The sequence below is a fragment of the Ailuropoda melanoleuca genome, chromosome 10 (genome assembly GCF_002007445.2).
Source record: "Ailuropoda melanoleuca isolate Jingjing chromosome 10, ASM200744v2, whole genome shotgun sequence".
Lineage (NCBI taxonomy): Eukaryota > Metazoa > Chordata > Mammalia > Carnivora > Ursidae > Ailuropoda > Ailuropoda melanoleuca.
This window is the reverse complement of record NC_048227.1, coordinates 8,084,256-8,110,780: the sequence shown is the minus strand read 5'-3', so window position 1 is coordinate 8,110,780 and position 26,525 is coordinate 8,084,256. Positions and strand designations below refer to the sequence as shown.

Sequence of the window (26,525 nt, the reverse complement as noted above, 5' to 3'; positions counted from 1 at the left end):
GAGACACCCAGGGGGTACATGGTGGTTCAGTCGGTGCAGTAAGCTTCTGACTTTGGCTCGGGTCATGATCTCGGGGGGTCCTGGGATCGCGCCCCACATTGGGATCTGCACTCAGGGGCAAGTCTGGTTATCCCTCTCCCTCTGCCATTCGTGTTCTCTCTCTCAAATAAAATGCTTAAAAAAAAGAACTGGAATACCTAGGTCTTCAGGCTCCAACTTCTAGCACAGTCGGCAGCCTGCAGGGCAAGAGAACACCCACGAGACGCAGGCTGCAGATTCAAAGCAAGAGTTGTGACACACATCTTGCGGGGAGATAAGGGAACCAACAATACAAAGAACAAAAAATAAACACAAAACTAACCAGCCAGTCCCTGAAGAGAGAAACACAGGTTCCAAAATGTACAGCCACGGAGCACGCTAATTTATTAGGGCTGATTTTCCATTTCAGCTTCGTGGGAAAGAAAAATTCCCGTGGCTTGAATTGCTTAAAGGACAGAAGTGATCACAGATGTCACCTGGCTCAAGGTGGGGCCAGGAAAATCCATACTGCAAAAAGGAAAAACAAGTAAGATGCTTCTTAGTTTCCCTTAGCTCAAAACCGCTATTTCCTTAATTCTATCGAACTCCATAAAAGGCACAAAATATACTTAGAAACTTGGAACTGGAGATAAAAAACCCCAAAAGTGAGCAAAGGCTCTAATTCAAACCATCTCTGTCTCTCCTGCTGGCCTGAAGCTGCCCGGTCCTCTCACACTTTGGTTAGCTCCCCTTTACTGCAGGATGAAAATGCAGTTTTGGCCAATTCACTCCCTCCCTTTGGGTTGGGCCAGGACTGCCCATATTCTGCTCTGCTCCAGTCCAGCTTTGATTCTCTACCTGCTTATTTTTCTAGTCTTTAATTGTTTTTCTCAAAAGCGCTCTTCATGCACCAAGTTGCCCTTTGTGGGGCTTGGCCCCATGGCCGAGCCCCACATCTCCCCTTGCACATGCTTGGGGCTTCCCAATTCACACTTGGGAACTGGGGGCTACTGGGCGGCAGCATGTATTATGGGGTACAGTCTGCCCCTCAGTGGGAGGAAGTGGGGCTCCTGCACTGTGCAGTGCAGCCTGGCCCCAGAGCCAGGGCCATTTCCTTCAGCAAGCCTGGAAACAGGCCCACCCCTGTCACATCGCTTCCCAGCCTTCCCTACAGCTTCGGAACAACATTACACAGGTCTGAACCAAACCTAAAGTGTTTCTGTTCTTTACTAAACAAACATTTCTTTCACAGAAACCAGTCCAAACTCATCACTGTCCAAACAGGAGAACAGGCACCAGGGGCGGAAGGTTATACATGTTCCCCATCAGCGGGAGTTCATTCACTCTGCTCGGCAGTGCCCCAAGGGTCCAGGACACAGTCCTCTCTGTCCCACAGGCCTGGAGGCCTGCCAACAGGCGGGGCTGTCAGTAGTCAGGATGGGTTCCCACTTGCTTCTCTCCAGCAAGGCAATGGGAGGGGACCCGAGTTGAAACAGAGCCTCCTTTTCCCTTGGGTTGTGTGGAGGGTTTTCTGGGCCCTGATCACAGAATGGGCCAGGCTCCAGACAGCCACTACAGCAAACACTGTCATCGCCCCATGATGAAGCTGGGCTGCTCTTCCTCCTCTTCCTCTGTTCCAGATGCTTCCTCAGAGCTACTGGATGGCTGCTCCTGGGACTGACTGGATCCTGTAATCACATGACATCTGATTAGAGACATACAAATTTACCCAGAGAACGAAGGGACACTTTTTTTTTTAAAGATTTTATTTGTTTATTTGACAGACAGAGACAGGGAGAGAGGGAACACAAGCAAGAGGAGTGTGAGAGGGAGAAGCAGGCTCCCAGAGGAGCAGGGAGCCTGATGCGGGGCTCGATCCCAGGACCCTGGGATCACGCCCTGAGCTGAAGGCAGACGCTTAATGGCTGAGCCACCCAGGTGTCCCCAAGGGACACTTTAAAAATGGAGGAGCACTGAGGAGAGATTATGAACTACAGTTTGCCCCTGAGCAGTGCAGAGCTTAGGGGTGCCAACCCCCCCCCCACAGTCAAAAATCCATGTGTTACTTTTTTTTTTTTTTTAAGTAGGCTCCATGCCCAGCGTGGCTTGAACTTACGATCCTGAGGATCAAGACCTGAGCGGAAATCAAGCTGGATGCTTAACCAGCTGAGCCACCTCGGCACCCCTTCATGGGTAACTCCTGACTCCCCCAAAACATAACTAATAGCCTACTGTTGACCAGAAGCCTTACTAGTAAGATAAACAGTCCATTAACAGATTTTGTATATGATGTATTGCATACTGCATTCTTATGGTAAAGTACACTTTAAAAAAAGCAGGGGCGCCTGGGTGGCAAAGCGGTTAAGCGTCTGCCTTCGGCTCAAGGCGTGATCCTGGCGTTATGGGATCGAGCCCCACATCATGCTCCTCCGCTATGAGCCTGCTTCTTCCTCTCCCACTCCCCCTGCTTGTGTTCCCTCTCTCACTGGCTGTCTCTATCTCTGTTGAATCAATAAATAAAATCTTTAAAAAAAAAAAAAAGGAAAATACATTCACAGTGCTGTACTGTAAAAAAAAAAAAAAAATCTACATATATATGGACCCACAGAGTTCAAACCCATGTTGTTCAAGGGTCAGCTGTAGTTCCCACACAGTACGACAGGGAGACAGAGGAGGTCCGCACATCCATCGGTCCCTCATGCCACGTCTCAGATATAAGGGCTCAGGCACAGAACTGATCTAGCCCTGCTGGCAGCTGGATCTCATCCTTGTGAAGACGGTCTGGCAGCATCCATAAAGAGAGCCCCACACCCCATCAATTGAGACTCACTGCTTTTTATTTTATTTATTTGACAGAGAGAGAGAGAGTGCGTGTGCATGCACACACACAAGCAAGGGGAGCAACAGAGGGAGAGGGAGAAGCAAGCTCCCTGCCGAGCAGGGAGCCCAATGCGGGCTTGATCCCAGGACCCTAGCATCATGACCTGAGCTGAAGGCAGACACTTAACCGACTGAGCAGCCCAGGCACCCCCCTCACTGCTTTTTAGATGCCACCCCCCCAATGTGTGTCACTGTCACCATGACAGGGCCACATCCCCAGCTAGCCCTTTAACACTTAATGTTAGGCCAAACGACACTCCTGCCCAAATCTCAAGCTCTCACGACAGTTTGCAAAAGGGAATCAAAAACTGTGTAGCAGAGGGCTCTGCCCACAACAAATATGCCAGCTTCCAGCTCTTCCCACAGACCCAGAAAACTTCTCTGTTGACACTCCACGTGCAGCTCTGAATTCCAACATTTCCCCAGTAGTCATGCCGGTACCCACAGTGCTGAGCTGAAAGACAACTTGTTCCCAGCTGCTCCTCCTTCCCCCGCCTCTCTGGGGGCAGGGCAGTGGGCAAGAGCTGGAACAGGAGAGCCAGAGCCCACAGAGGCAGCCCTGTCCTCCAGCCCTTCACAGGCACCGTGGGCTCCCTAGGCCCACCAACAGGCCTCCTCCCTGCAGATGTGCAGGAACTCACTCCGGCACCCCCAGGGACCACAGGGACCCAGAGCTTTGCTACTGCTGCCGTCACAGGGTCAGACAGAAGCTTCAAGGCGGGAGGCCTGGGGGGCCCAGGGCACAGCACAGTCTACGACTCCCCCTCACACCCCAGGATGGCACACTAAAGAGCGCTCACGGCAATGGCTGGAAACCGTCTCTCAGATGTAGTTTCATTACTTTAGGCTATTCCTCCTTTTCCTCAACCTCATGCCAACAGGAAAGAGAAGTTTCAAAAGTACAAACAGTGAGCATGTTTTATTTTTTCAGGTTTATTTATTTTTGGGGGGAGGGGCAGAGAAAGAATCTCAAGCAGACTCTGCACTGAGCGGGGAGCCGGACGTGGGGCTCGATCTCACAACCCTGAGATCATGACCTGAGCCAAAACCAAGAGTCAGACACTCAACCGACTGAGCCAACCAGGTGCCCCAATTATGTTTTAATAACTAATATTTGTTGAAAACCTCTTACGTGAGGGCGCCTGGGTGGCTCAGATGGTTAAGCATCTGCCTTCAGCTCAGGTCATGATGTCCAGGTCCTGGGATTGAGCCTTGTGTCGGGCTCCCAGCTCAGCAGGGAGTCTGCTTCTCCCTCTCCCCCTGCTTGCGCTCTGTCTCGCTCTCTTTCAGATGAATAAATAATACCTTAAAAAAAAAAACAACACCTCTTATGTGCCAGGCACATGCTAAGACCTTCCATACACCACCTTGTCTCATTCTAACAGAAATCTATGAGACAGGGCCGCCTGGCTGGCTCAGTCAGTGGAGTGTGCTACTCTTGACCACAGTTCTGGGAGCTCAAGCCCCACCTTGGGTGTGGAGATTACTTAAAAAGAGAAGTCTTAGAGACAAGTACCACTACTACAGATCCATTTTACAGATGAGGAATGGAGTTCACAGAGGTTATGTAACTTGTTACACACGGTCTCATAATCATCACTAAGAATTAGGACTCTGACCTGGCCTAACTCTCTAGGCCTCTGCCGAACCGTGCCCGCAGCAGTGCACAAGCAAACGGAGGCAAAAGGAAAACGAGGTGGAGACAGGGGTGAGGTGAGCCCACTGAATGGACAAGCAAAGTGCAGTCTGTGCACACAATGCAATATTGCTCAGCGTTAGAAAAGGAAGGAGGACGTTCTGACACCTGCCACAATGCGTGAACCTTCAGGGGGAGTCAGTGTTGAATTAGGTATAGTTTCCATTTTACAAGATGAAGAGCTCTGGGGATGGAGAGTGGGGACGGCTGCACGACAGTGTGAATGTACTTAACACCACTGAACTGTCACTTAAAAATGGTCAAGATGGTAAATGTTATGTGTATTTTACAATACAAAAAAAAAAAAAGAAAGAAAATGAAAGAAAAGAAAAACCATGCATGCCATGGAAAGACAGAGTGAAAAACTAGAGATGCACCAATAACCTGGCTCTGAGCCCCTGGATGCTAGGGTAGTGCTCCCCAGCTCCCTGAGCACAGCCCTCAGACAAGGATGCTATCGTTTTTTCTTCTTTTTTTTAATAGTAATTTTTTATTATGTTATGTTAGTCACCATACAGTACATCCTTAGTTTTTGATGTAATGTTCCATGATTCATTATCTGAGTATAACACCCAGTGCTCCATGCAATATGTGCCCTCCTCAATACCCATCACCGGCCTATCCCAATCCCCCACACCCCTCCCAGGATGCTATTTCTATGGCACGTGGAGCAACTGGTCCAAAGCCTGTGCCCTCAGTCTCTACCCCGAAGGCCAAGGGGAACACGGTCATTGCCACTTGTAGCCCATTCCTTGTATACCAGCTGGGGGCCCTGCTCCAGAACTTGGGCTCCAAGGTGGAAACTGCTGATGATTAGCTTTGTTCCATAACTCAGTCATACTCTGTCTGCCTCAAGGTTCCCTAAGAACCACTAACCCCTACATAGGTCTGAACACAGCAGGACAGGTGCACAGGATTTGATCTTTAACTCGGGTCTTAAAGAAACAGTAAAACACTGACCAACTTGGATGTTTGTGCACTGGCTGTTCTGGATGCCTGAGATGCTGACTACAAGAGGAAGGCTCAAATCATCCCTGTGACTAGAAAGCACTTGGCAACGGGCTCCTCACCTTCCTAGATATACACTCAGAGGATCTGAAAACACCCACACAAAAGTCATCACACAGATGTTTGCAGCAGCTTTCTTCATAATCACCGGAACAGGATACAACCAAAATGTCCTTCAACAGGTGAATGCGGAAACAAACCACGGCACATCCACGTGATGGATACCATCCCACAACAAAGAGGAATGAGCTGTAAAGCCAGGCAAAAGCATGGATGGATCTTAAGTGCATTTTTCTAAGTGAAAGCAGCCAGCTGAAAAGGCTACGTGTTGTAGGACTCCAACTGTATGGCATTATGGAAAACGGTGAACAGACGCGTGGTTGCCAGGGATTGTGGGTGGGAGGAGGCTGGAGGTGAAGCACGGGATTCCTTTTCAGGCAGCGAAACAATCTGTAGGATATTTATTAGTGGCTACAGGATGCCATGCATTTGTCAAAACTCACAGAACTTTACAGCACAAAGAATAAATCTCAATGTATGCAAATTTAAAAAGTTATTTAGGATCCCAGGACGAATGCAAAAGGTGACACATGAATCCAACTCTACAACAAATGGATGAAAGAACTTCCGTGAAGGGGGTGGGAGAAAAGTGCTGCCCTAAGTAATTTTGGAAACAGTGGAGTCTGTAAGACCAAAGGCAAAGGAACTGTACAGAACACTGGACTCTAGCTGATAGAATTGTTTCACACAGGTAACAGGTTAATTCTGAAGCCACTATCCACATGCTCTGGAACTGGACAACTGAATAAACGAATGGTGGAGGGCAGAGGCCAGGTATCTCACTGTTGGAGGGGGAGGTTATGAGCAAACAATCTGGAATGAGGTTGGAGGCTCATGATGGAAAGCCGAAGTGATCTATGTGGCAATGGATCAGAGTTGGAGACATCAGTATAAACTCAAGTTTAGCATAACAGAGATCAACATAGATGATTATATATAGAAATATCATAAATATGCGTACACACACTGGTTAGTACACGTGCATATTTCCTTGTTCTAACAGTTAAGGGGGCCTACAAACAACAACACCCCAGCAGCAAAGAACACACCTAACCCCCAGATCTTGGCTTCTAAAACCATTCCCCAATAAAATGAACCAAGACTCCTTGGAGAAATGGCTGGGTCTGGGTCAGGAAACACAAAAGGTAAGTCTGAAACAGCTTATACTGCCAGAAAGTAAGCACGTGCTTAAAAAAGAAGAAAAAAAAAATCCAAATCCCATAATGACGGGAGTATGTAAAAGGGACAGAGGAGCCAAAGGAAAGAGCTCCCCGCAGCCAAGGATGGAACGATCTGAGCAAAACAGTAAATAAGGTGGTACTGCATTCAACCTAAAGTATAAAATAAATGCCCACAAGTCCATACTGTTAAACAAACAGGGGAGGAGAGATCAATCTGTGCAGAAGGATTTCAAATAATCCACGCAGCCACTCCACCCTCACAGAGAGGGTGCATAACCCCTCAGTCTTCAAGTGTAGGCTGCATGTAGTGACTCCTTTCCAAAAGGTATGGTGTGGGAAGGGGAAAAAAATTTACAACAGACAATCCTGACAGGCACTGCCTCAGCCAGGTGATCAAGGTCAACGCCTCAACAGCACAAGTCATCTTGACAGCATACAGCCTTGATAGAATGTGATTAAGCATGGAACTTTATCTGTGTTGCCTTCCTCCCCAAAATAAATCACTCCAGTCTAATCAGGAAAAAAACCGCAGACAAATCCCAACTGACGGAGATTCGAGAGGACACCCAACCCTCCAAACTCTCAAAGTCGTCAAAAACAAGCAAGTCTGAGAAACTGTCACAGCTAACAGAAGCCTAAGGGTACGTGGTAATTAAATGTAATATGATATTCTGGATGGGTTTCTGCAACAATAAAAAGGCATTAGGTAAAAACTAAGGGAATATGAATAAAGTAGAGACTTCAGCTAATACATCTATCAATACTGGTTCGTTAATTGTGACAATACGGTTAACTTCAGATGTTAACAAAAGAGGAAGCTGGGGATATGGAAATCCTTTGGACTATACTTCTCTGAATTTTTCCTGTAAATCTAAAACCATTCTTAAAGTTTTTTATTAAAACAACAAAAGACACTGCCCTACACTCATGGAACTAGGATTATAGCTGAATAGTGTTGGGGAGGAAGAATTTCCTCTGCCCTTCAAGGTGCTTCTAGCTGGATTAAGAAGCAAACTGACATGAGACAGCAAGAGGAGAAAATCAAATTTAGTTTTTTTTTTATGTATGGGGAATCCGGACAGACACAAAATTCCAAAAACAGGCAACAGGAAGGCTTAAGTGACATCCTGAGCATAGGAGAGGGGTAGGCGACTGAGGATACAAAGAGACAGAAGACCATTAGCAGGAAGGTAACAGGAGATGTTTGGAAAACAAAGCTTGCCCTATTGTGCAGATAATTTCTTAGGTAAAGAGGAATCCCTATTAATAGCTCTCTTCCTGGTACAGCAGGCAGTTGAGGGGGAGGTAAAGAGCTTTTCCTGAATCTGCTGGGTTTTGACTGCTTCCAACTTGTGAAAACTAGTAACAGGAAACCTTACTAAAATGGAGTTGAGGGGTTTTTGCACCCACCCCCTCACCATCAGTTGCAGACCCAACAAGAAGAGATGGACTTGATCTTTTATCTGGATACTACTCTACTATCCCAGGTGGAGAAAGATATGCTTTCCATGTACTCCCCCTCCCCCACCACCAAAAGCTTAGCCACTGAGAAGCCACCATACTTTGAATTACCAGTTTACTCCACTGAACTTTTAGTTTATAACAGCCTTCCCAACTTACCCCTTTTCTCCTTAAGAAAGCATTATTGCCTCAGGGCGCCTGGGTGACTCAGCTGGTTAAGCGTCTGCCTTCGGCTCAGGTCATGATCCGGGGTCCTGGGATTGAGCCCTGCACTGGGTTCACTGCTCGGCGGGGAGTCTGCCTCTCCCTCTGCCTACCTCCCAACTCCACTTGTGCTCATTCGCTCTCTCTCACTCAAATAAATAAAATCTTAAACAAAACAAAACAAAACAAAAAACACATTGCCTCTCCTTTGTTCTCTAGACTTGCCCACAGTTTGGCCAGAGGTTGTTTGTCCCAAACTGCGATTCTTTTATTCCTGAATGACCCCCTTTATTGCCGGTAAAATAACTGGCAATTCTTATTTTAAGGTTAACAAATTAAAAAACTAATGTTCATGCCAACGTGGCCCATCTTGGGGCACCCTGCCCTTGGCTCCTTCAAGAGATAACCACATTCTGTAATTTAGCAGATCCTTTAAACCAAGTACGTGCCCCCTCTGGGAGCAAGGTGGAGGGGAAGGCTAGATTAGGTTAGGTTGGGGAGGGAGGGTAGGAAAGGCTTTACAAAGAGAGAAGACATTGCAAGAGGAAGGTGCAGGAGGACTAGAAGCTCTTCGGGCAGACGGGGAAGTCACGGAGCACGAACAAGGAGAGAGCAGAGTCCTGAGCCTGTGAAGTGAGGCAGAAGAACACAGATGTACACCAGACTGGTGGAGCGACTGGAAAGGGAACTGGGAACGCAGGAGCTGCTGACTAGATTCCAAGCAGGGTCACCCTGCGGGTAACACACTGCGCAGTGGAGACTCATTACCTGGGTTCCAATCGTGCCCCGTCACTCCCTCCCTCTAGCTCTGTTTGGTGCCTACAGTCCCCCAACTGTAAAATGGGGATAACACCACTGCCGACCTATCTCTCAGGGCCACTGGGAGGATAATATTAATATTCGCAAAGCACTTACAGCTGGGGGTACATAATAAATGTTCAATAAACATTAGTTATGTTATTATATTATTTTTTTAAGTAAACTCTACCCCCAATGTAGGGCTTGAACTCCGAGATCAAGAGTTATATGCCCCACTGACTGAGCCAGCCAGGTGCCCACTATTATATAAAATGAAAAAAGAAAACACAAGTCAAAAATTGAGTCATTTGCCCCCACCCCCAACAGCATACCAAGACCTAATTACAGTTTCAGTCTAGCCCAGGAATGTGACTTTTTAACAGGTGATCTGAAATTTCCTGATCCACACAGAGAGAGAGGTCATATGCATGATAAAAACCCTGCTATTCCCTTTCCCCTAAAAAAGATTTCCTGGCCTGAAACAATTCTTTCTTTCCCTTTGCTTGTAACTTCTTGCCCCACCCTCCTTCCAATAAAAACCTTCCTTCTTCTTCTTCTTCTTCTTTTTTTTTTTTTTTTTACATCTCTTGGGGGTATCTCTCTACTTGTTGGATGGGATGCTGTCCGACTCATGAATTGCTTAATAAAACCAATCAGAACCTTACATTTACTTGGATGAATTTTGTTTTTCAACAATAAGCAAAAGAACAAAGGACAGTCTAAGCTCTGTTTCAAAAGAGCTTTGAGGGGCGCCTGGGTGGCATAGCGGTCAGGGCGTGATCCCGGGTTATGGGATCAAGCCCCACATCAGGCTCTTCCGCTATGAGCCTGCTTCTTCCTCTCCCACTCCCCCTGCTTGTATTCCCTCTCTCGCTGCCTGTCTCTATCTCTGTCGAATAAATAAATAAATAATCTTTAAAAAAAAAAAAAAAAGAGCTTTGGGGGTTGTACACAGGTGGGAGAAGTGGGGGCTGGGCTGGGAAGAGAGTGGAGACTGCTACCCTGGTCCTGCCAGGTCTAGATCTGGATCTTTGTACGGTTTTTACTAAATCCCCAATGAGACCCTGACTGCTTTTGAAGTCACATTCTTATCCACATGGAGGAATAGTTTTTAAAAGCCAGTGCTGGCAAGGATATGGTAGAAGTGCACACTGCTGACGGCAGTAATAATTGGTACAACTCCTCTGGAAAGAAACGTATTTCAAGAGCCATGAAATCTTTTTATACTCTGCAGTCTAGTAATTCCCACTGCTAGAAATTTGTCATAAGAAATAAACCGTAAGGGGGAAGGGAGACAAGTACATAATATTCACTAAAAATTGTCTTCTAAAGACAAAAACCAATCAATCTAATGTCTGACAAAAGGGAAAGAGGTGTATTGCAGCATGACAAACGCTGGATATTATCAGTCACTGAACAAATTACGAAGGACTGGAAATGCTTACAGTATTAAATGAAATAAGCAAAACAGAAAACTTTCATACACTACACAAATGACATGCACATGTGGGGAGAGACAAAGCAAACGGAAAGAAAGGGGATTTATTAGGATAATATTTGAGCTGTTTCCATTACTGTTACACTATTGTTTACACAATATTTTAAAATCCAGGAATCTGAGATTTTATTCACATATTTTAGGAATACCAGGTAAACGCCATTGAGTGTAACTGAAACTGATTTTAACTTTATTTATTTACTTTTTAAAGTTTACTTGTTTTCGTAATCTCTACACCAACATGGGGCTTGAATTCACGATCCCCAGATCAAAAGTCACATGCTCTTCTGAGTGAGTCAGCCAGGTGCCCCAAAACAGATATTAACTTAAAAAAAAAAAAAAACAGATGAAAACAGATGAACAGATGAAAAAATCCTGCCTTGTACTATGGAATCGTAAGAACATGGGAAAATATTTACGACACAATGTTATGTGATAAAATTAGAACTATAAATACAGCATTTACATAAAGAGGCTTATGTGATATATATTTAAAAACTGAAAAAAAAAAAAAAGAAATGTCATCCAAATGTTAAAATGACTGTTTTTAGTAAGGATTATAGATAACTTAAATTTTTGACTTTATTCTTTTATGCATATTCCAAAAACTTCTAAAATGATCATATATTACCTCTATTCTCTCTCTTTTTAAAAAGATTTTGTTTATTTATTTGAGGGAGAGAGGGAGAAGCAGACTCCCTGCTGAACAGGGAGTTTGATATGAGGCTTGATCTCAGGACCCTGGGATCATGACCTGAGCCAAAGGCAGCTGCTTAACCGAATAAGCCACCCAGGCACCCCTACTATCTTTATTCTCCAAAGGCACAAAGGGTATGGATAGTTTTCCAACATAGCATATATAAGAATTCTGGCATTGAAACAAACAGTTCAATATAAAGCATATACTGAGTACCTTCCGAACACCAGAGACCAGTTGAGATAGGAGTCTTAATTGGGGCAATTCTGCTGCCGCCCACCCCCCCCCCCCCCCCCCCCCCCGCGGCTCCCACCAAGAACAAAGGCTGGAGACATTTTTGGACTGTCAGTAACCAGGGGACGGTGGGCAGTACTGGCATCTAGTGGGCAGAGTTAAAAATCCCACAGTGCACAGGACATAGCCCCTCACAACAAGGAGTTCTTCAGCCCAAAACGCCAGAGTGCTGAGCGTGAGAAACTGCTCTCCACGTGCCTCGTAGCAGATCCCCTGGGGCCACCCTAGGTTTCTCTAGTAGGCAGGCCTATGTTAGGATGAGTAACCCTGTTTGGGGAGTTCAAGGTTTCAAAATAATCCACACTGGCCTAAAGCCAACCCATGGTGTCATGCAGACTACACTACAGGGCGCCTTCACTGAATTACTGGACCAGTGTGGACAAGAAACAGGGATATTTCCTCTCCAACAACAGAACGGAACGCCTAGCCAGTGGTCGCTCACTGCTTTTTAGAAGGGCCTAAAAAGCTGGAGCGATTTTCCGTCCAAGTTCCTCAAGAACCCAGTGGTGCACTGAAGCCACCTAGTGGCCCAACACCGTATCACCACACTAAGTTTCTCTTCAGCCAGACAGCAAGAAAATCGATTTTCTCTTTCACAAAGTGAAAAACGAGGAAAGAAATGGAGAAGGCACAGGAGAAGAAGGCACACACATCACCCTCACGTCCAGCACTCTCTATCCTGCTCCCGGGTACAAGGCATACCCGGCCACGTAGTTTTACTAATCACCGGTCAGTCTGCCCAGGTGCTAAATTCACAACTGAGCCTAAGAGCAGGGCCCACGTACTACAACGATTTTGAAACTTGTTGGCAGCCACAGCCGACACAGAAACTGAAAGAAAATTCCGCAGATCACTTTATGCAGAGGTGTGACACACTCTGACAATTTCTAGTCTATTCATGTTGGGAAAAGCGACAGCTGCAACCTGGAAACTGACCGCATGACCCAGGAAGTAAAGATCACAACCTCGGTGTGAGAAAACATCGTGTTACCAGGTGTGACTCCAGAACCCACAGGGGCACAAACATCGTCTTTTCGCTAGAACTGAGGCTCAAGACGCGGGCAGTGAGCGGGCACAAGGCCGCTGTAAACAAGCTGGAGGCTCTGGAAGTCATCTCCCTGAGAATACTAAAGCCTGCCGTGTGACCGCAGATTCGCTTTACAGCCTCAGGCAAATTCAACAAAGGCGCTACAGCACGGTCCCCGCACCTGATGTCTAAACGAGTTTAGAGGAGGACTCCAGAGGCCCTAGCTCTGTGATGATGCCACTGGTCTCCTTCGATTATAGAATCGATTACTAAAAGGTTAAAATATGACCCCCAAAGACCCAATACAGGTTCATTAACTACAAATGCAGAGCAAACTAACTTCAGTTTTCTGTTGTGGAAGAGTTTTTAGACTCACTGCTGAGGGAACCCCCCCAAATATGGTGTATCTTAATTACAGCATGAGGTTTGACAAAGTTCTCAAAGTGCATAATTTTAGATCTAGACAGAGCTAATCAGTTATAAGCTAAAAAAGAAATCTGCTCAAATAAGAGAAGCCAGATGCTTGAGGCCAGGGTGAGCTGGAGGGAGAGCTAAGCCTAGACTACCTCCACTGTACTCACTCCATAACCTCAAATTACCACTTAATTTCTCATGACACGTCTCTGAGTCAGGAAAGAAGAGGGAGTTTGGCTGATTCTTAGCTGGAGAATTACCTCCACCCTACAAGTTTTAGTGAAGAGATCCCTGCCGGCCTACACGGAGCTCTCTCCCATGGACACTGGAGGGCTCAGGCTCTTGGCCTGGCCCGGTCTGGCTCAACACTAATGACAAAGGAGTTACACTTATCAACTCTGCCCATGACAACCCCAAAAAGACATGGTAATATGCTGAATTTCAGAATCAGAATTCAAAAGGATTTTGGAACCTGAATCAACAGAGCCAATAAGCACCAGGCTGAAATGCAGAAGAGCTGAAGTCCTGTGATTTCAAAACAACAGAGGGTTCCAGGTAAGACAGAGCAAGCACATTTGACTCCTTCTCTCCACTGAATATAGCTATAGGACCTGGACAGAATGACGGACTCCTGAGAAGCAAGCAGACTGGGGAAAAGATCAGCATACAAAATGCCGCTGGAACAGCTCTGAATTCCTGAGGCCTTTTCCCCCCTCAGAACCCCCAGCCTGGAGTTGGGACGATCCAATATGCAGAAGTGGAGCCCGGGCACAGACGGAACTCCACGAGAAACCCTCCAGTTCTGATCTGAGGAGTAAGAAAGGGACTCCTTGGGGCGCCTGGGTAGCGCAGTCGTTGAGCGTCTGCCTTAGGCTCAGGGCGTGATCCCAGCTTTCAGGGATCGAGTCCCACATCGGGCTCCTCTGCTGGGAGCCTGCTTCTTCCTCTCCCACTCCCCTGCTGTGTTCCCTCTCTCGCTGCCTGTCTCTCTGTCACATAAATAAATAAAATCTTAAAAAAAAAAAAAAAAGAAAGAAAGGGACTCCTACTGCTGAGAGTAAGGGAAATTGTTGCTTCTTTTTTCTCCATCCTCTCACACCCTAGTTCCCAGGCAATCCTGCTGGAGTCACCGTGGCAACAGCACCTGTGGTAGCAATGAGGACTTGTGGGCACAAACTGCAGAAGAGGGGAGCCTTCCTTTCTGATCGGGGGAGCTGTGATCCTAAGATGGCCAGGCAAGCCCTGCTTGCTTTTCTTCTCTGTTCTCCCACCACATGGCCCTTGAGGAAGGTGCCGCTGAAGGCGGCATGTACCAGCGTGTAACTAAGGCCCCGGTTTTCTGGCTGGAGGTCTGAGAAGGGGAGTCCCAGGAAACCAGAAAGTACAGGAGAGCTCATGGAGAAAAAGGAGATTAGAAAAACACCGTAAGTCATTTATGAACTCCTGGGGTCAGCCTGACAGCGCAAGCACGGATGTGGCCCTAATCATGATACCAAACACTGAGAACCAAACTCAAAGAACTAAACCCAGCCTGGCCACTGGGTGGCGCATGCAGGACACACCTGGAGAAAACGGCAAAACTTGGAAAACCGAACTGACAGTGGAACCACAACGAACGGGAGGCTAGTGAGAATCTGTGTTCCGGAACACAGCCGGGCTGACTGACTACTAAAACAAATACCACAAAGCCTCATGATGTAACATTCAAAATGCCCAGGGGATGGCCTGGGTGGCTTAGTTGGTTAAGGGTCTGGCTCAGGTCATGATCTCAGGGTCCTGGGATTGGGCCATGTGAGGCTCCCTGCTCAGGGGGGGAGTCTGCTTGTCCCTTTCCCTCTGCTCCGCCCCCGATCAGTTTGTGCAGTCCCACTCTCTCTCTCCAATAAATAAAACATTAAAAAAAGCAGTCAAAATTTTTGAACTTTTCTGAAAAAACACAGTAATTGAGATAAAAAATTCACTAGGTAGGATCAATAGCAGAATAGAAATAGCACAGGAGAGAGATAGCTTGAAGTCAGATCAGTAGGAATTATCCAACAGGAAGAATAGAAACAAAAAAGATTGAAAAAAAATTTTCCAAATTTGACAAAAGACATATATGCCTACAGATTTGAATAGCTCCACGAACCTCAAACTTGATAAATCCAAGGAAATCCACATGTAGACACATCATAATCAAACTGCTGACATCTAAAGACAGAAATCTTAAAAGCCGCCAAAGAAAAACAATGATGGAACAATTTGAACGATTACAAAATTTTCATCACAAACTGGAGGCTAGGGAAAGTGGAATGGCACTTCTCCAGTGCTGTAAGAAAAAAATGCCAATCTAGAATTTTATATCTACTGAGAATGTCTGTCAGGAACAAAGGTGATATGAAGACAGCCTCATATGAAGAAAAGCTAAGAAAATTAATAGCCAGCAGACCTCTTCTAACTGAATGACTAAAAGTTCTTCAGACAGAGGGAAAATGATGCCACAAGCAAGCATGGGTCAAGTACTTCCAGGTTCCCCCGTGTGTAGGGAGGGAGAAGGGGGCTGGGAAAGTAAAGAGGTGGTTTATTTGAGGGATGAGGTCCTAGCAATCACTTTTTTTTTTTTTAGATTTTATTTATTTATTTGACAGATAGAGAGAGCACAAGTAGGCAAAGTGGCAGGCAGAGGGAGAGGCAGGCTCCCCGTAGAGCAGGAATCCTGATGTGGGGCTCAATCCCAGGACCCTGAGATTATAACCTGAGCCAAAGGGAGACGCTTAACCAACTGAGCCACCCAGGTGCCCCTAGCAATCACATTTTAGTGTTGTAAAATAAATTATTTTAAGAAATGGTAAGAAATAGTCTAAAACTACACCATACACAGTGTGTCACGTAGTATATTTACAACTCAGAAGGAAATTGTTTCTGGAACAGACCAATCATATTTAGTGTATCAGTGAAAATCTGACTTTATCCAAAGACCAAAAATCACAACTGTCTAACCAGGAGCCATGGCTGGTCAATCAGGGAAGAGCCACCAATTCAGTAATGTGGTCTGCAGCTATCATGTGTTTGGTCCCTTAGCATCCTTTGTCCTTTCCGTTGGAGACCTCTCTTTCCCCGATTCTCAGCTCAGGCGCTCTCAGGGTAGTGGCTGGCACCTCTGGCCATGTGATGGGTTCAGAGGTGGACAAGACTATGGGATAGCGCTACCCCCTATTCCTCCTTGTTAACAAAATCTCATCTCAGTCCAGGGTGGCAATGTACCCAGCTCCCAGGGATGAATCCTGACAGGTTAAAAAGTCACAATTCTGTTTACTATTCATCTAGCCTAACAGCAGCAAGGGATGGCTAAGTGACCTAGTACTGACCAATGAAATATAAAATGACATCTGTTGGGGACTTTTGGGGGATCTTTTGCTCTTCTGTTAAAAAAAAAAAAAAAAAAAGACAAGTACAACTTCTTTCCCCTTTCTTTCTTCTTCGAACATAGGTATGATGCCTGGAGCTGCTGCAGCCATCTCATGCCCACAAAATAAAGCCCAAGAGAACTGCCGGGATACTGGGCCTGACTCTGCTGAGCTGCTGAACGACACCAGGCTGCCACCTACCACAAATTTCTTGTCATGTGAGAGAAATGAACTCCTCTTTAACTACTGCTAGTTGAGTTTTCTGTTTCTTAGAGCCCAAAGCATTCTTAACTGACTTGCCACATGACTCAATCAGAGCCAAAAAGACAAAAAACCACTTTTGCTAGGGACATCCCGTCTTTCCTTTAAAAAAAAAAAAAATAATAATAATAATTATTTATTTGAGAGCAAGATAGACGAGAGAGAGAGATCCTAGGACCCTGAGATCATGACCTGAGCTGAAGGCAGATGCTTAATCAACTAAGCCACCCAGGCGCCCCTCCCCTCAGCCTTTCCTACTGGACAAGAATGAGGTAGGGTGCAGCCCCAGGTACCCCACGACCACAGGGAGGACATGAACCTGCCTGAGGACAAGGAGCCACCCCTGAAGGGAGGTCTATCCTGACTTGATGTGAGCCAATATCTTTCCTTCTGTTTACCTTTCTGACACCTGCAATTAAATGAGTCCTAACTAATAGAAATAAGTCCTCATTTTCAGTGGCCAACCAACCAGCTCCACACTCTCAATCTCATTCTTGACAGGTCAGCCACGGTGATCGACACCAAGAAAGATCACAACCAAGAAAAGTAGGTACCACTCACCTTCTTTTTGTTTCTTCTGTTCAAGTTTCATCTTCTTTGCCAATAATTTCTTCTCTTTTAACTTCTGGCTATAAATATAAAATACATTAATTCCTTAACTACCTTACTTATTTTAGAAAATAAGTATCTATTTATGTTTAAAGACCTTATAATTACACAAACACTATAATAATGAAATGGAAGAAATACTTTCTCATGATTCTGCTTCTCCAACACCATCAACATTATCAAGCTGTTTTCTTCTTGAATCAAAATGAAATCCCTGGAAGTCTGGAGCTGATTAAAGCAATCTCAGGAATACTGGAGATGTTTTTCATTCTAAGATATTTAGGGACTGTTTTTATTTATTTAAATTTATTTTTTTAAATGACAACTTTATTGCAGCATCAGCAAAGGTGAGATTTCTGAAGCTGGTGAAGACCGGGCAGCATTTCCATGTGAAATGTTACAGTTTTACAAGTTTTTTTTTCCTTATTTAATACCACATGCAGACACTAAAACATGGTAAAAGAAAAAATGCAAAATATCTAGAAAAAAAGATGTAATCGAGTTGTAGCATACAGACATGCTCTTTAATTAAATTTACTATGCCTATCAGAAAGCAAACAAAAGACGACTATCCCAATAAATTAACAGATTGCCAGAAAGAGACTAAGAATTAGGGACTGCTTTTAGAATCCTACTTAGCTCTCCAAAGGACAAGGGAGCATTTATTTATTTATTTATTTATTTTTTAAAAGATTTTATTTATTTATTTGACAGAGATAGAGACAGCCAGCGAGAGAGGGAACACAAGCAGGGGGAGTGGGAGAGGAAGAAGCAGGCTCATAGCGGAAGAGCCTGATGTGGGGCTCGATCCCACAACGCTGGGATCACGCCCTGAGCCGAAGGCAGACGCTTAACCGCTGTGCCACCCAGGCGCCCCAAGGGAGCATTTATTAAAACACATACAGTCTACATACTGATGTAATATCACTGAGGGAGGTCACACACCCTAATTTAAGGAAGAAGCTAAAGAAAGTTTGCTCACAGCATACTGTTAAACTTGAAAATACAGAAGTGGAGGAGAAATCCACCTGATCGCCCAAGTGCTGACCTGAGCTGTGGAGAATCTGTAACATGGATATGGGTATGTATGTGTGTGTATGTATGTATGAAAAGCATCAGCAATAAGTGACTTAATCTCTCCTCAGATACTGGAAGAAAGGCCATTCCTCTACTGGGTAACACCCAAGGCCTCGGCAGGCCATACAGTGAACTTCTGACCACAAGGACTACTCATTCACCAGCTTTTACATTTCCTGCCTTTAAGTTTCATTGGTCAGGAGAAGCCACAAAGCCCTTACCGCTTTTTCCGCCGCTTTGCCGTCTGCTCCTCTGCAGCGATTTTATTCCTCTCCAGTCTCTTCTGAAACTCTGCATCCAATTTTTGCTGTGAAAAAACACATCATTCAGACACCCTTGGGGCAGTGTATGAGAGCTCGAGAAGTCACACCACTGGGGGTGCTACAGGCCCACTGAGGTCTCCACGGCCACTTTAATTGGAAGAGACTGCCCAACAGGTGGGGCAGGAATCAATATTTGGCCCTGATGGACACCGTTACTCCTTCCGTGAAGATACCACTCATGAACAACGAAATATGAGAGCATGGGAAGGGGCACACCTGCTGGTTATATAGCCAGGGCCTTGGCTCGTGCACTGTTGTGATTTATAGTAAGAAATCTACACAGCTGACCTTTGAACACAGGTTTGCACCATACCGGTCCACCTACACGTGGATCTTTTTTGATAAATACAGGATGGTACTGTAAATGTATTTTCTCTTATGATTTTAACATTCTCTTCTCTTACTATATCCTAAGAATACCGTATCTAATACATATACAGAATACATGTTAATCGACTGTTTATATTAGCAGTAGGGCTCCTGGTCCATAATAGACTATTAGAAGTTTTAGAGGAGTCACAATCTCTGTGCAGAGGGGCGCCTGGGTGGCACAGCGGTTTAGTGTCTGCCTTCGGCTCAGGGCGTGATCCCGGTGTTGTGGGATCGAGCCCCACATCAGGCTCTTCCGCTATGAGCCTGCTTCTTCCTCTCCCACTCCCCCTGCCTGTGTTCCCTCTCTCGTTGGCTGTCTCTATCTCTGTCGAATAAATAAATAAAAATCTTTGATAAAAAAAAAAAAAATCTCTGTGCAGATTTTTTACTGCATGGTAGGGGGGTGGGTGCCCCTAATCACTTTGTTCAAGAGTCAACTGTATTTGATCTTCATCCACTATTTCTGGCACAGAGGCCCTAAAACTTGTAAGTTTCCTATACAAGCGCCACAGGGGCATCTTTTATTATAATATTTAATTATGTTCCCAGTTCCTGAAATAGCTCCAGAGGTGAAGGTGAAATGGTGTCTTTTTTATAACAAGCCCCTTTCAACCACAGGAGTTTATATTAATGAGTGACGAGGGTAACTTTCAGCCCTACCTCCTGTGCTCCAGGGAGGGGAAAGGGGCTGCAGGTTGAACGAATTACCAATGGCTAATGATTTACTCAATTGGTAGTGAAGCTTCCAAAATCCCAAAAAGATGGGGTTCAGGTGGCTTCCGTGTTGATGAACATGTGGAGGTGCTGGGAGGGAATGGAAGCTCTGTGTCCCCTTTTTCCACCTGGCTGTTCCTGAGTTCTGTGAGCCCCTGTAAGCAAATTAATCGAACCCGAGGAAGGAGTCATGGGAAACCTCGAACTCAGGTAACAGAAGCACAGGTAACAACCTGGGCCTGGGATTGGCCTCTGAAGCAATCGGGGGCAGGGAGGCAGTCTGGTGGAACTGAGCCCTGAACCTGTGGCATCTGACGTTTTCATCAGATGGATAGCATCAGAATTGACTTAAATTGTAGGACACTCAGCTGGTGTCCCAGAATTGCCTGATGTGGGGGGAATCCCCACACATTTGGTGACCAGAAGTGTCAGAAGAGTAGCAGAGAACTGAGAGTAGAGGAGACGCACAGGAGCGCGTTTTCTCCTTGCAGTGACCTGAGCTCATCAGGTGGAACCGCCAGAGTGGGAACCGCGGGATTTTCAGGTCCTAACTGACGGCGATTATCAAATGACTGATTCCACAGTAGCGCAACAGCCACCATCACCGCCACTAGACGCACACGCACACACATGTGCACAGAGTGTGTACACACGCACACACGTACACGTGAGTGTGTACACATCCACACAGACCCATCCCTTGTACTGGTCCTTCCTAGCAGCTCCCTGTCTCTAAGCCTGTTTTCTCACCTGAAAAACAGGAAAAAGATTAATTCCTCTCTCCCAGAGTCTTCAGGAAGAATAACATTTGATGACCTACAGGAAAGCACTGGTAAACCACAGATGCAATTGCTATTCAGTACCATCTCTTTTTTCCAGTCACAGCCATCAAGGTCAGCGGGGTAGACAAGGAGCCAGCAGAGGACAAGGTGGCTCCAACACTCTGCTCGCCTGCACTGCCAGGGCTGTGTGGATCTGCTTCGAGTGGCACGGATGCTCTGAGAGCAAAAATCATGAAATAAAAAAGAAGGGTTGGGGCACCTGGCTGATTAGAGGACAAGTTGAAAGTAAACGACTTGAGGGGCACCTGGGTGGCTGTGTCTCTCTCTCTCTGTCAAATAAATAAATAAAATCTTAAAAAAAAAAAAATCTTCACCATATGAAATAAGAACCTGGGTGTCTCTGGGGACTCAAGGTTTGCTAACATTTTTTTCTTTTTTTTTTTTTTTTAAGATTTTATTTATTTGACAGACAGACCTCCAGCAAGAGAGGGAACACAAGCAGGGGGAGTGGGAGAGGAAGCAGCAGGCTCCCAGCGGAGGAGCCTGATGTGGGGCTTGATCCCAGAACGCCGGGATCACGTCCTGAGCCAATGGCAGACGCTTAACGACTGAGACACCCAGGAGCCCCTGCAAACATTTTTCTGTATTTTCTCTGGGTCTTTAATCAATATATAAAAAGTTCAGACTAACTGATGGTAGCTGAGCCAACTGCCTGCTCTATTTCCTTCCCTCTAAAGTAGTTTAAAAATTTAAAAAGTGCTCCTGATAGTTTTCACATTGAATTTTCTTTATTCTTGACAGTGGAAAACCCACCACGGTTGACCAGGTGTAGCTGTGTGACAAGCCACCAGAAACTCCCCACTAGAATTGAGAACGTCCCAAGTGGAGGATGGCAGTAGCTGAAGAACCACCAACAACGGGGAGCCAAGACAGGCTGCAGGACAAGCAAACACCAGGTGAAAACCACCACGGCAATGATTCCATTATGTCCCCAAATCATAAAGATATTTTCCAAACTCAATTTTGGTCATGCCAGTGAATTTTTACTTTTACATATTTTCTTCTGTATCATGTCTATCTCTTTAATATTTTCCCTTGTGTTTTATGTTGGAAAATTTCAAACACAGAAAAGTTGAAGGAATTATACAGTCCACATACCCACCACCAAGATCCTACAACTGACATTTTGCTACTTGCTTTATCACATCTGTGCACCTATCTATACCCCATCCGTCCGTTAATCCATCTCATTTTTTTAAAACACATATTGAAGTAAGTTGCAGACACCAGGACATCTCACCTCTAAAGATTTAACCATGCACAGCATTAACCAGAGTTTAATATTTGTTAACTGTTTCTCAAAATGCTCAAATCTTGAGTGTACGATTTGATCACACCAGAAAGTTCTCTCATACCTCTTCCTATCCAACTCCTAGAGACAATTATTGTTCTGATACATATACACGTTTAACATAGATTCGTCTTGCCTCTTGCAGAGCTTCACATAAACGGAATCATACAGTATGCTCTTTCGTGCCAGGCTTCTTTCACTCAGCAGGTTTTCAGAATCATCCATGTTGTCGCAGGTATCATTAGATTCTTCCTTTTTGTTGCTAAATAGTATTCTATCTTAATGAATGGTTGTTTTAACTTTTTAAAACATTTTATTTCCTTTATATAGGAGGAAATTCTACAGTGAGTCTTTTTTAAACCAAACCACCGGAAAATCAAATGTTATTGGACTAAGTGGCTTCCTCCTTTATAAAAAGCAAACAAATATTGTAAAGTATGTGAAGCTCTCTAAAACACACAGCTGTATTCAGTAAAACAACAGGCGTCACGGTTAGACTGAGGAAAAGGTCTTTCCCAGTGCATGGTGTAAGATTAAGAACAAGGGGCAATCTCTCATGCAAGTCAGGAAGAGAAATCAGGTTTGGAAAATCACAAAGAATTAGCCAAATAATATTTGTGTTTTTTTTTTTTTTTTAAAGATTTTATTTACTTATTTCAACAGAGAGAGAGAACGAGAGCAGGGAGCTGCAGAGGGAGAGGGAGAAGCAGGCTCCCCACTGAGCAGGGAGCCCAATGCAGGATTTGATCCCAGGACTGTAGGGTCATGACCTGAGCCGAAGGCCAATGCTTAACTGACTGAGCCACCCAGGTGCCCCTCGTTTTTATTAATAGTCAGGTGGGAAAACATAGAAGCACTAAAATGGTTTTTTTCCCCTCATTTTTACTAATAGCCAGTAATAAAATATAAAGGAGCACCTAGCACCACTGCAATCAAAAAGCATGAAATCTTTGAACAAATATAAGATATGTACCAAATCTCTATAAATTATCCCATTGAGAGATGCAGGGGGGGAAAAAAAAGGCATTTCCAGAGGGGATGACTAACCACTGTAACATCCATTCTCAGTCTAAAAAATTCAAGTTACAGATTCAACTCAATTCTAGTAAAAAACCAAAAAAACCCAAACCAAGATTTTTGGTGTGGGTAGAAGAATTCTATTTGAAAAATAAATGAAATGTCCAAAGAGTATTTTTTAAGAACAACAAGACAGAGGTTTTTGGGTCTTCCAGTCAGGTAATAAAAGGCTTAGTCGTTCTAATACAATTTCTAAGGCTATGCCCAATTCTTAATTATTATTTCACACCTGTTATGAAGAAATGCCAGCCTCTAACTAGACCACTCAAAGAAGGAGACACATGAAAGCACACTACTATTCACATCAAACATACAGCTACAGGGAATTATAGGAATTCAGCCAAGAAGAGAATAGTTTGAAATAATAACTCAAGTAATATGGGAGATCCTGCTTTCTGTTCCATTTCATGGCAAATGGCCTGGAGGGGAGAGGGGACTCTGCTGTCCCTTCTACACACATGGAGGTCTCCCTCCTTTCATTTGTCTCCTGGTGGGAGCATCCTGAGGTGCTGAGTCTGACCTAGGAAGAACCTGGATTTGATGTCTGTTTCCCATGCTGACTTTAGAAGGCAGCCTTCACACAGGCCAAGAACCAGGTGTTACTTCCTCTTCTTTAAATGCTTTTTCCTAAAAGTCCTAAGTGCACATTGCCCAAACCCAAGGGCGCAGCCAGCCTCTTTGCTCACTGACCTTCTCGGCCATGGCATCCATGTAGTCCTGTCGCTGGTACTCTCTCCGGCGCAGATGCCTATACACATGGAACTCTCCACTGCCAGCCCCAGCGCTTGAACCTAAAGTCAGAAGAGTCCAGAGTTCTCAAAGAAATCCAACAATCAAAAGGGACCACAGAAAGAAACTGGAAGTAATGGAAAAGACCATTCCCCATTGTATTCCAGAATCTGGCACAGTGACTTGCATAGTGTAGTCATCATTAAATAATTGTTGCATGAATGTTGAATGCGAAGTCACTAAAAATGCCACTCTAACACAGTAGTAAGAGGAGGAACAAACTGTGGTTGAGTCATCAGAAACCTAGAACATAGCTTAAGACCTTTCCCTCCCCTGCCAGACGATTTCACATTTGACATGCTAAATTTCTATTTAACTGACAAGATGTCCATGTATGTTGTTTTTTTTTTTTTAAAGATTACTAAGTAGTATGTGTAGAACAACCACGTTTTAATAAAATCATTTTTTCTTAAACTTCAGTGGTTTTGACTATAGGAGTTCGAAAGGCTATATCAGAATGTTACAAGTGGGGGGCACCTGGGTGGCTCAGTCATTTAAGCGGCTGACTCGTGACTTAGGATCAGGTCATGATCTCAGGCTCCTGAGATCCAGCTCCATGCTTAATGGGAAGTCTGCTTGGGATTCTCTCTCCCCTTCTCCCACCTTTGCTTGCTCACTTGCAGGCACGCATTCTCTCAAACAAATAACTCTTAAAAAAAATGTCACAAGGAGAATGGTGGAATTACAGGGGTTCAAAAATTTTCATACCCGTTACTTATTCTTCTTTATAATTAGTATGTTAATTTACAACCCCCAAATAAAACTATTTCCAGTTAGAAAATACCGATACAACGCATTATTTAAAACAAAGCAAACTCTCTAGTGCCAAACCATAAGCAACAACACCCCTTCTTTTTAAGCACAAAATTACTGAACCAGTGAACTTTTTTTTCCTATTAGAAATCTAATTGACAAATACTAACCGCAGGGTTTTTGTATCTGTGCTTCAAAAATTATATTCACTCACACATACATATACACAAAAGACATTACCCATTACATCTCGAACAAATTCTGGGGGAGGCCGAGGTGCCCACTCGCTCATTTTTTCTGGAATCGGAACTGCTTTGTCCTGCAACATTTAAACACGAAAGCATCTTTAAGTACAAACCTGCTGACAAATTGACACCTCTTAAAACCAAACCATTTTAACTGGATGGGTGAAATAAGGCTGCTTTGGTCCCTGGACCTAAAGCCGATTTTCTTCCCTGCCTTAGATTTACCTCATCCCGTATACTTCAGGGTCTATCACAGCCCATAGCCTTGCCAGGGCTACATCTAACTCTTCAAAGCAGAACTCAGAGACGTAAATCACCAATTATGGCTGGAACCTCTACCCTTAACTCTACGACACCTGGAGTCAACGCTTTCTAGCCAAAAGTGTAAGAGACCTCATCCAATTATCTTTATGACTGAAGGGATGGAGATCCTGACGGGGAGAGTGAGTTGCCCCAGGTAAGTCGGTCAACGCCCCTCTAACAATCAGCGCTTTTTAGAAGAAAATGAATCCTTGCGCCAACCCACAGATTCTACCTTTCCAGTCAACACTTCAATTTACAGAAAGTTAAACTACGAGTGTCTTAGAGCACGGGACACAGCTCCACAGCGCCCTCAACCAGGCTGGGCTCCAACATAAAGCCAGGGGCAGCTCACTATCTCCGGGGTAGCCTACTCCTTCCTAAGGGCTGGCCCTGGGGTTCGGGTACTGAGTTCCTAAGTTTGGAGGCAGGGGAGGAGGGCCCGTGGGTCCCCAGAAGCGTTGGAAGGGAAGGGCGCTAGGAGGAGCCGTCGAACGAGCGCCTCGTCTCACCGGGTTCTTCATGAGCCGCTCCAGCTTGAGCTTCTGCTCCTCTGCCGCATTCTTGGGGATGACGAGAGCTTGTGGCTCTTTCTTGGGCCTCGGCGGTCGTACCGAGGAGGCAGCCGAACTCGCCATCACAGCTTCCCTACCGCTCGGAGACCGGCGGTTGGGCGGCGGCGCGCACGTATGACAACAGAGCCGCGCGCCCGCAGCGCAAGCGCAGTCCGCTAACAGGGCGGGGCTGGAGCGGAGTCGCAAGACGGAAGCAGGCTGCTGAATATTCATGAGCTGGTGGCCGGGTGGGTCACCATGATCAAAGCCGCTTGATTTCATTTCCTGTGTCTGAGCAAATCAGGGCAGCAGAGCGCCCCCGTTCCTATGGGAGAGGTGGCCTTGCACGCCCGAGGGTTTGATCCTAGCCGACCTCTCCAGTCCGCGTGAGCGTCGTGGCTCCGCCGGCAGCCCTGCTAATGGCTCTCAGCATCCCGTCCCGCCCCCGGGTCTTTGTCCTGGCGGTTCCTTGGGTCTGGTCCACTCTCCCTCCCACTTCAGACAATCTATTTAAGAGAGCGCAGACTTGTCGCTGAGCTCCCTGAGGACTGGGGCCATGTCTCTTTTGTCCTCCTCGAATTTTTCTGCACCTGTCACTCAGAAAATCTACAAGGGTCGAATGAATGAGAGCCTTTCTTATGAGAAAGAGGGAAGGGCCCCTCCCATCTGGGAGCTAGCCTGGCACTCACAGCTAGG

At 45.4% G+C, this 26,525-nt stretch overlaps 1 protein-coding gene and 1 long non-coding RNA gene across 2 annotated transcripts; one reads left to right on the top strand and one right to left on the bottom strand.

The window, feature by feature from the left end:
* Positions 1-1,227: 1,227 nt before the first annotated feature.
* Positions 1,228-26,274, bottom strand: PRKRIP1 (PRKR interacting protein 1). The gene is made up of 6 exons (XM_019806520.2): positions 25,788-26,274; positions 24,971-25,049; positions 23,879-23,979; positions 18,791-18,876; positions 17,445-17,512; positions 1,228-1,706 (listed from the first exon to the last, which is right to left on the bottom strand). Exons 1-6 carry the CDS (start codon positions 26,109-26,111, stop codon positions 1,606-1,608), a joined length of 759 nt encoding a protein of 252 aa, XP_019662079.2. The 5' UTR covers positions 26,112-26,274; the 3' UTR covers positions 1,228-1,605.
* LOC117804135 lies at positions 16,389-18,781 on the top strand. Its single transcript, XR_004628377.1, has 3 exons — positions 16,389-16,840; positions 17,385-17,429; positions 18,638-18,781. It is a non-coding gene; the product is annotated as an uncharacterized LOC117804135 (long non-coding RNA).
* Positions 26,275-26,525: the final 251 nt, after the last annotated feature.